The sequence below is a fragment of the Nematostella vectensis genome, chromosome 8, assembly GCF_932526225.1.
Source record: "Nematostella vectensis chromosome 8, jaNemVect1.1, whole genome shotgun sequence".
NCBI classification, from domain to species: Eukaryota; Metazoa; Cnidaria; class Anthozoa; order Actiniaria; family Edwardsiidae; genus Nematostella; species Nematostella vectensis.
In genome coordinates, this window is record NC_064041.1 from 11595632 (window position 1) to 11605766 (window position 10135).

Here is a 10135-nt window from a genome sequence, read left to right on the forward strand (position 1 = left end):
TCTGAATATACCCAGGTGCTTTAGTGTGCGAAATAATGAGATATTAACAGGTTTCAGAAACAGATTCCTTGTTCTCATTTGGCGGCGAATACTGTAGAGGGAATCACCAGAAGATGTTGGTGTTGTTTTAGTGTACGAAGCTGTATGCAAATCCATAGCAGGTCTCGAAGAATAATCTAAGTGAATTTCTGGGCCAGGGTTTATAGAAATATTGTAACATAAATCGGAGGATCATGGAGGGATAAATCGGAGGGATGTGTAGCCATGTTTTGATATCTTGGTGACGGAACGCGTCGATCGGTGAAATCCTGATGGCGCCAAGCGCAACGGGCAAAGGCTTGAAAACAGTGCAAAAAAAACCCGAACTGGTGTTGGCTTGGGCGTTTCGGCGAAGACGAATCCATTTCATTGATTGAGAGATTTTCATGAGGAACAGTACCGATCATACACAAAATTTAACACAGAGCAAAAAACAGCGCTATTCTACTCTTGGTCGATTACTTAACAATATCCAATGATTTTTAACGGAAAACGCGAAAAATATTTCAAAAAATTGAAAGCAGTGTGTCTATTGGAAGTTTCTTTTACGATGCGATTGATAATTTAGAGCGGATGACCTTTTGAATATCTCGAATTCTAATATATTCTTTTGTCTTTTAACCGTTGAGATTTCCGTCGGACCTCAAGAAATGGTGTGATAATGCGGCTTTAAGTTTAACACACCAAAGAAACTTTGAATAACCTGAGATAATTCATACGGTTTATTTACGCTAACGTGAACTATAACATGAAGTACCAATCTTTCGTTGGCTTGTCACAACATTTACGAGCCTTCGCAAACGTAAACCCAGACAAAGATTGAGAATCGACCAGATTAACTTGTTTTGTCGAATCGTGCTGCCTTTTTATCAACTGGTTTGACCGTTTTGTTTTTTTATCTCTTGTTTTAACCTGTGTTTTTTTTTAACATTTTCCGATTACTCCAATAAAAGCTCTGAATTTACGTTTGTGATGTCCTTACATTTTACTCTACATGTGCTTTCTGTTGTACCATAAAATATCTCTATAGACATAATGTGTGTATCGATTCTATAAATATAACTTTGCCCTACAGTGTGAAAAGGGGCCCCATATAACATCAAAGAACAGGCCCTTTTAGTTCTCACGCAGAACCTTTTTTTTTCATGTCTGGCTGACTTTAGGTATTCCTCGAAAGGGGGCGGGGGGCGTAGAGGATCTCATCACGCTCACGGATTCCATTCTTTAAACTGGATAACTTCTTCCGCCAATCAAAGCTCTTGAAGGTTTTTTATTGGCATTAACATTTAGATGGCTTCCGATCATGCCATCTTGCGAAGCGTTGACCAATCTGTGAGCACAAAATGTATTACCACATTGATTTTTAAAACTTGATTGACGGAAGCCCGAAAGCGTTTTTGCCGTTGCTAAGAGTTCTGAAGATTACTCAAAATCGCAATATTAATCTATTATTATGTAGCTTGCGTGAAGCTAGCATCTCCCTTATTAAAACTAAGGAAGATGATTTGGAGTGCTGTACGAATTCTACTCGAATAAACTGGCATTCGCCATTTGCAAAATGACCGACTTTGGTGCAGAGATTGTAGGGTTATCAGAAGTCTTTACTAGCAATACTACCCCTCATTTCCAAAAGACTTGAACCCAGCCCCCTATATGATAATGGCATACTAACCTAGGCGGACTACCATCGAGTGATATTTGTGACATTTGAACATCACTTTCTACTAGCTTTTTTAGGGGACTTGCGTAAAGAGATCACGTGACCCTTTAGATGGCAAATTCAAACCAAAACAAACTGTGAAAAATGAAATGTTTAAAAGCAAATAAAATCTTCCAGAAAACAAATTACTGGCTTTATTCGTGAGTGCTAAATAAGTGGCTTTTTTGCTGCTATTTTGCCAAACGCCTGAGCGCCCCCTAAAAGTCACGTGATCTCTTAGCGCAAGGCGCTTATTGTCCACCCACCCCGTGTTGTACTGTAGCTAGCTCGTACGAAATGACTTGTTGCATGTCTACAAAGACTTGTACTAAGTTGTGCAAACTAAGTCTACCTTTTGCTCAGTCTAAAATTCACAGCTTCCGAGAATTTCTATTCGTAAAAAACACCAAAGCCACTATAGTGGAATAGCCTCCTCAAAGCTACCTAATCAAAGTCCTCGTCATCCGGGATCTTAGGTTTTCCACTACGAATCCATAACCCGTCCCCAGATCCTTCTCCACCTGAGCCCTCATCGGAAGCACCGGACCCTTCTCCGGACCCGGAACCCCCCCGGGATCCGGATCCAGACCCGGAGCCGCTTGACACGAATCCCGATCCAGACCCTGAGGCACAGCTGTCATCGTCATCACATCCGACTGAGGTCTCTAGGATACGCATAAATGAACTTGTTAGAACTTTTTACACTAGTTTTCGGTCAAATGTGCACCTTGTGTTTTTCGATTTCGAGTTGCGACTGGTTCTTGGCGGAAGCCATTTCGCAGTTACTGCGTCCGTTAGACATCTAGTGAAAAAGAGAGCGCCGAAAGCACCAGGCCTCAAAAAAGCAGACAATAGATACACACTTACAATAAAAAAAATCAACAGAAAGCGGGCTCTTTCAAATCATATAAAAAAAATAGCCAAAAATTGTCGTTTTTGTCAGCGTCCACTTCCATAAAAGAAAACTAATTTATTCCTTATTTGGAAAAGCTGCACGATTCTTGTCATTTTTAGGGCGAGCGTACCCCAGGGGCTTCGTAACTTTATGTAACCAGAAGAGAAAAAGGTTGATTAATATGTTTGGATCTGTGCACCTACTTCCACATCTCTCCTCTCGACAGTACTGGATTCCTTTTCCCTGAACTGGGTCACACGGCTTGCCTCCATATTTGGGCAAAGGGTTGTCGCATTTGCGCGTGCGTGTTTTAGTTCCAAGGTCACATGTTACGCTACAACTGCTCCATGAACTCCACTCGCCCCAGTCTCCATCGACTGAAAAAGCACCACGAATATAATTTTCAAGATAAAAAAGCACGTGTTTCGCTCGAAAACTAGATTTAGGCACTGCCTAAAGGCGGAGCCAGCATATTTTCACTTTACACACTTTGGTAGAACTAGGTATGTTACCCCTCCCCACCCCCCCCCCCCCCCCCCACCAAAAAAAAGCAAAACTTCAGCAGGGACATTTATTCAAAGAAAAAAATGCAAAAGGCCGTAGCAGGATTTTTTGATTATGCATCACAGGCGCGTACCCAGGATTGGCTGAGAAAGCGCGCAGTTATAGGTAACATCGAAAAAGCCTAGTATTTAAAGATTCCTTAATAAGAAATTACCCACTTTTTGTCCGCCAAGGGGAGTGCGCGCGCACCCTGCGCACCCCCCTATGTACGTGCCTGCATCATGTTTTTGAATTGAATTCGCTACATAAATCTATCTAGGACGATGAAATACAACAAAGACTGAAAAATATATACAAATTTCATTTCTGTTTTTTGTTTTTCTCGAATGTTGTGTTTTTTGTTTTTCTCAAATAATCTTCAAGAAGGTCGCAAAACTGGTGATAAAAGATTAAAAACGGTGCTCCATAATTTTTCAGTTGCCAAAGAAGTCATAATAATTTGTATTTTTATTTTTATTTTCATTTCATTTTATTGTATTTAAAGACTAATACAATTACGCAATAAAATATTGAACAGACAAAAAAACGTGTTTGCCAAAAAATATATTCCACCTTTTTGTGTTACCTGGACAGTGTTCCTGTAGCTGACATTTGCCCCATTTTTCCAGACTTCCTTTGCATTCGCTGCCGCCATATTGAGGCTTTGGGTTGGAACAGCTGCGCCGTCGAAGTCTGTGGCCAGCGCCACACGTCTTTGAGCATGCGCTCCACTCGGTCCATTCCGTCCAGCCACCATCAACTTGAGAAAAAAGGGGGGGAAATTATAGTTTGAACGCGTCTATTTACTCCGTCTAGTACAAAGCTCTTGGCGCATTTTGAGCCGTCATTGTCACCAATGTAAGACAATGTAAGCAATATACCAGCAACTATTTTCAAACAAATAATAAAAATAAAAAAGCCAGTACTCATATTTTTACATGGCTAAGGCATTAGTTACCTGTTTCAACAGATATATAAGAATAATCTGTCAATTCTCATATTTTTAGTGTAATTCAACAATCCGTCAGTTGCACATTAATTAGGGAATTTTTATATTTTCTCTGCAGCTCAGGAATTGCACAAGATGTTTTTTGTGTGAGTATACGGTTTGTGTATGGTTGTGCTCTTATCGGGGCGTGGCTGTAGGTATGTTTTGTGTTCATAATTTCATAACAAATAGATCTCATTTTGTGCGCATCTGTCCTCTAATAGATGCCAGATGACGTCACAGCGTGTCATGAACAAAACGGTACGCAACAAGACGCAGTCGAGTTGCATAACTGTTGTTCATGACTCGCTGTGACGTCTTCAGAGCATTTATTAGAAGAATGACGCACAAAACAATGAGATCTGTTTGTTTTATACAACAATTAAAATGTTATCTTACCAATAACAATCTAGTTTTGGGGAGCGAGCGCGCATGCTGACGCCAAAGCGTGCGTGTATCCTCAAATAACACATGGACCCGACAGTGCTGAATAACTTATGCGCATGCGCGTGTTCTGGCGAAAACAAACAAAATCTTAGTGTTGAATCGTTCGAGTAAAGGTACGAAAGGCTGACTTAAGTCGCTGTTTTGACTAACTGTACAAAAGATGCATATTTGTTTGATAATGAGGGATTCATAAAGAAAATAATAGCCTTTAGTTTGGTCTAGCTGTCTTAGCATTCCTCATAATGTGACAGTTCTCAAGGAAAACGCCGCCATTTCAAAACAAAAAAGGCTGGTTTAACCGCGTGGTACTGGAATTAGTCTTGCGTTTTTTAGCACTGGTCATGGACCCTCGATCAATCAGAGCGCGCGATTTATGAGTGTTGTTGTATAAAGTTAGTTATGCCCTTACTTGGGCATGGCTGTAGGTCGCATCTCTTCCTCTCCTCATCGGATCCTCTGCAGTTCGGCACGCCCTTTGAGAAGCACGTTCTCCTTCTTATTTGTATGGACCTTCCACAAGTCCGTGTACATGGCGTCCACGCTCCCCAGCTACCCCACTGGCTCGTCACTATAAGGATACAATGGATATCACGATATAATGTGATATGTAATAGGTGACGACTCAACAATCCCAACCCCCTCTCCCCTCCATTGCATGGCGTCCCGCTCCCCAGCTACCCCACTGGCTCGTCACTATAAGGATACAATGGATATCACGATATAATGTGATATGTAATAGGTGACGACTCAACAATCCCAGCCCCCCCCTCCCCTCCATTGCATGGCGTCCCGCTCCCCAGCTACCCTACTGGCTCGTCACTACAATAATACTAAGGCTAATTACGCCGCCATTGCATGCTCCCGCTCAATGGCGAGTCACACAAAGCATCCATTTCCATAAGCTGATTCAAGAAAGTAACCAAGATATTTTCAATCAAATATCGTCAATAACATATCAGACTTTATTCGTAGATTGTTATTTTGAAGTTTCCTTGCGAAAAAACCGGTGTATTTTCTATGATAAATAATAACAAAGGAGTGGGTGATCGACATTACCCCAACTATCGTAAACATTGAAATACCTCAAAGAAACAAAATGGCGGTTGAATCAAACTCAGTGCAGCAGTTTTGTAATAGGGACTGTTTTTTCTTTGCCAATCCCGACGATCCATCAAACAGGGCTTTTCTTAGATTAGTAATTGCCAAATCCAATCCACATATGACATCTATCACACCCACCTATGACGACTGAGGTGCAAGGCCGACACGCTGTCTTTCGCATTTTCTTTTTATCGGCCCAGCCCCCTGCTCCGCCGTTTCTACAGCACTCGTCAAATGTGACTCTTTTCCCGCCGGACTTGAGCAGGCTGCGACAACTGTTATTTTTGTACTTCTCGTAGCAAAACCCGCCAGATGAGTCTGAAAGATGTATACATTTACATTTATAACGATCAGAGAACGCAAAAAGCTACAGCTAGAACACACAAGAAATCTAGAACACTTAAAGAAACTACGTGATACTTAGAACACCTAAAGAGCATCTCAGATTCTTAGAACATGTAAAGAGTCTCTCCGATTCTTAGAGCATTTAAAGAGCCTCTCCGATTCTTAGAACACATAAAGATCCTCTCTTATTCTTAATAATAATAATCTTTATTGAGGAGAGCTTTTTCATTTAAAATGATTTTCAAAAAGGACCTCGACTTATAAATAATAACAGTAATCTATAAAAAATATATGGAAAAAAAAAATTAAGAAAAAAATATATTGTTGATATATCGTTACATTAAAAAAATACTATGATAAAAATACCTAGGTTAAAAATTGAGAAATACTACGTTTAAAAGTACAAATATTTGTGCATCTCTTAATGTCCTGGCTAAGTGAGTTAAAATCCTTGACTGCATGGTACTCAGTTCTTTGTTTGCCCCAGTTTCTTTTCACACTAGGGAGCCTAATATTACATTTGTTTCTGGTATTATAATTATGTTGATCTTCGAGTTTTAACAGATCCATTTCATGCTCTACGAGACCATTTAAACATTTAAAGACATATACACATCTTCTAAGAAAACGCCTCTTTTCTAGAGGTAACCACTTAAGTTTGGCTAAAGCGTCTGTTGCCGACGAGTACAGTGGTCTATCAAGTATTATTTTTGCAGCCTTGTTCTGGAGGATTTGTAAATTTGACATGATAGTGACATTATGCTTATCGCCCCAAACTAAATCAGCATATTCGAAAAGCGGCAGAACTAGACTATTATAATAAAGAAGTCTAGCTCTAAAAGGTAATAAATGCTTAATGCGCCTTAGAAGACCGAGTCTTTGGTTGATTTCTTAGAACAAACAAAGAACTTCTTTTATTCTTAGAACAAGCAAGAAACCTATCCGCGTAAGAACTTCTCCGATTCTTAGAACAAGTAAACGCAAACTCTCTGATTCTTAAAACACATAAGGGACCTCTTCGATTCTTAGAACACATAAAGAACCTCTCCGATCCTTAAAACACGTAAAGAACCTCTCCAATTCTTAGAACAAGTAAACAAACTTTCCGATTCTTAGAATATCATAATAATACAATATCTCACCTTGTATTTGGCTTGCAATGAGAACCGCAAACATCAACAGTAGAACTTGTGCTTTCATTTTGACCAAAATTGACGTAATCTAACGAAATAAAAATTCAATTCGCTAAATGATATTCAGTCCTCTTGCGTATAATTTCTCTGTGATTTTCAGTTTTTTTGCAGGTTTTAATCTTCCTGCCCCCTCCCCTCCCAACTCCATCCCGCGTTTCTTGGCAACTTATTGACGGGCCGTGATGTACCCTGGGTCCTGGCCCCACGTGACTATACCTACGTTTCACTAGTCACGTGATAACCCATTCTGCAATATAGAAACAAAAAATTCTTTTCCGTCTCGGGTTTCACTCACGAAGAACGAACTCTTTTGTGAGTTAAACAGTATGACAGAAACAATATTGAGATGCCATAGATGGTATTTATTAAAATAATAATGATAATAATCAATTCTCATAATATCAATTTCTGTTTGAAAATAGATTATTTTATGTTTAAATGTAAAAAACAACAAATAATTGCCAAGAGTGGCAGTCTCTGCCAGCCGGCATTTTATCCTCCTAGCAAAATGCATGATTTCTACAGTTAAAGATAATTTATATCAAGAAAATTGGGCCAAAATAAATTTTCGTTTTTGCCAAACTCGGTCACTTCCATATAAGGAAACTAATATATTCCTTATTTGGAAAAACTGCGATTCTTGTAATTTTTAAGGTGAGCATACCCCAGTGGCTTCGTAAACTTTATGACTTGTAACTAGAAGAGAAAAACAGTTACTGTGACCATCTTTAGTTAGTTGAGAAGGTCCCTGAAAAGAAAGTTTCCTCGGTACCAGACCCCCAAAAGGACAAAGTTTTCTTCATATGATTATTTTTTTTGCTCGATATTTTTTTCACTGACACAGTTTTGCTGCCCGATTTGTTTTCCCGAAGGATGTGGCGGTTTTTTCTGCCAGTCGTTGCTTTTTCTCAATGGCCTGAGCCTTGCTCGAAATTTCAGCCACTCCCCCCGTCAAATTTCAAATGGTCCGTTCCTCAAAAGCATGCATTTCTTCTGTTGGCTTATTTGGGGAAGCCTTTGTGACATTTACAATTAGGTTTGCCGTTTTTAATTGGATATTTTGTTATTTCAACAAATAATTTGTACTTCGAATATTGAATGAAGACAAATACAAAGGCATTCTCGTTCCCAGGGCTCCTCGACACACAACAGTGGAGGAGCTCTGGGAACGAGAATGATACGCGTGCTGGCTTTGGTCCAATTTGACTGGGCACTTTCCAGATGCTCAAATCGTACAACTGGAACAAAATACCAGATCATTGACGAAGGTCACGGGTATCACGCTGAAACAGGATGCGGCCAAATTCAGGCAGATGAAACTAGAGAAATGATAGCTAGCCTACAATCATCTCAGCTATAGCAGACGACGATAAAATCAACATATCGGTTCCTCAGATCCCTCTTTTAAAAACAGCGTCTTGTTGTTTTTTATGCAATGACGCTGCTTTTGTAGCAATGTCACGTCAAGAGCTGGTCGAGATTAGGATATGTTATCTTGAAATTTTCTTTGAGTTATTAACTTCGCAATTTCGTTATCGAAAGCTCTCTTAGAGAGAAAAAACACTTACATTGACATTAAAAAATATACATATCATAATGTTTTGTTTATTTATTGTGTGCTGTTTTGGCATTAAATAAGGAGATCCTTTTAAAGTATGATTAGAAAGACAAAAATAAAGCAGAAATGTTTTTTTAACAAAATAACTTTGAAAAGCTAAGCTTTGATTAGCTAAAACAGTGCAAATTCGAATCTAGCTCAACCTTCTTAGCAAGCTTTGTGGTGTTCCCAAAGAAGGCAAGACACCACTTCTTTTGCTGAAGAGGAAACGGAGGAAAGTAATTATTTTAGACTTATCATCATTATAAAAAATGTGCAACAAACAAACAACCATGAAATGAGGCATTATGTATCATTAGAAAAAAAATATTTTGACCTTTGAGTAATAATATCAATATGGGTAATTTATTGCATTTTGTTGGCCTCTATATTACTATTGCATATACTATTGTGTTAATTCCAGGTGATTATGAGCTGTAGATGTAAATAATGTATTTTGATTGGATAATGGGTGTGGAATATTGAAAATAACCCATCACTGTAGACAGATGTGCTCAAAACATCAGGGTGCAATTCGGATCAAAATGCCAAAGACACATTCAAAGGAATTTCAAAATTTAACTTCAAAACATATGCTAGATTAAATCCAATCTAAAAGAAAGTATGCCCGTCTCCCAGAGCTTACAGACAAATAGACGGATTCGTATTCCATATCTACAATATGACAGGAGTACGACGCGTAAACACCGATGAAAGACTACGCGAAAATGGATAAGAGACCAACGAATAAATCATCTGAATTCGAAACCCCCGAAACGTTACACGAACTCGCATCGATACGAAAATAACCACATCCTTTTAGACTAATCACCCATTCTTACCTGGTGTTCAATAAGATATTTTCCGTAGCGCGCGCGGTGTTTTATGTGTGTTGCGCGTATACCGGGAATTAACTATCGGTCACTATCCTCCCTTCTAGCGATAAGGCGTCGTGTTTATACTTAACGGCGGTAGTGACGTCACCGGAAGTAGCCTTTGACTGGCAAGGAGAGAGAATTGGCGTACATGCATGATATGCAAGAGAGATTTGCTGAGAAGGTCTGCGAGAGCAACTTAAAGAAGGTCAATCACGCCGCCATTTTATGCTCCCGCACACAATAGCGAGTCACGCAAAGCATCCATTTTCATCGGCTTATTCAAGCAAGTAGCTGATCTACTTCCATCAAGTATTGCTAATAAAGTATCAGACTTATCGTGGCTGGTTATTTTGAATTCCTTTTAAACAGACTGCTGTATTTTTTTCGATGTAAAAAAAAGACCAAGGAGT

At 39.3% G+C, this 10135-nt stretch overlaps 1 protein-coding gene across 2 annotated transcripts; it reads right to left on the bottom strand.

Moving 5' to 3' along the window:
* Positions 1–738: 738 nt before the first annotated feature.
* On the bottom strand, positions 739–9818 carry LOC5515326 (semaphorin-5A). Of its 2 annotated transcripts, XM_001635437.3 has the most exons (7): positions 9690–9818; positions 7200–7278; positions 5851–6030; positions 5021–5179; positions 3763–3936; positions 2837–3010; positions 739–2403 (listed from the first exon to the last, which is right to left on the bottom strand). In XM_001635437.3, exons 2-7 carry the CDS (start codon positions 7255–7257, stop codon positions 2183–2185), a joined length of 966 nt encoding a protein of 321 aa, XP_001635487.1. In that variant the 5' UTR covers positions 7258–7278; positions 9690–9818; the 3' UTR covers positions 739–2182. The 2 variants fall into 2 exon arrangements, with proteins under 2 accessions (XP_001635487.1, XP_032240916.1); XM_032385025.2 differs by lacking the exon at positions 2837–3010.
* Positions 9819–10135: the final 317 nt, after the last annotated feature.

What these genes read in the sequence shown, in the direction of transcription:
- LOC5515326 (XM_001635437.3), bottom strand. Translation starts at nt 7,257, where the DNA reads ATGAAAGCACAAGTTCTACTGTTGATGTTTGCGGTTCTCATTGCAAGC. An exon ending in CATTGCAAGCCAAATACAAG is followed by an intron (nt 6,031 to 7,199) that starts GTGAGATATTGT and finishes TACATCTTTCAG; the next exon opens with ACTCATCTGGCGGGTTTTGC. An exon ending in TTGCACCTCAGTCGTCATAG is followed by an intron (nt 5,180 to 5,850) that starts GTGGGTGTGATA and finishes GTATCCTTATAG; the next exon opens with TGACGAGCCAGTGGGGTAGC.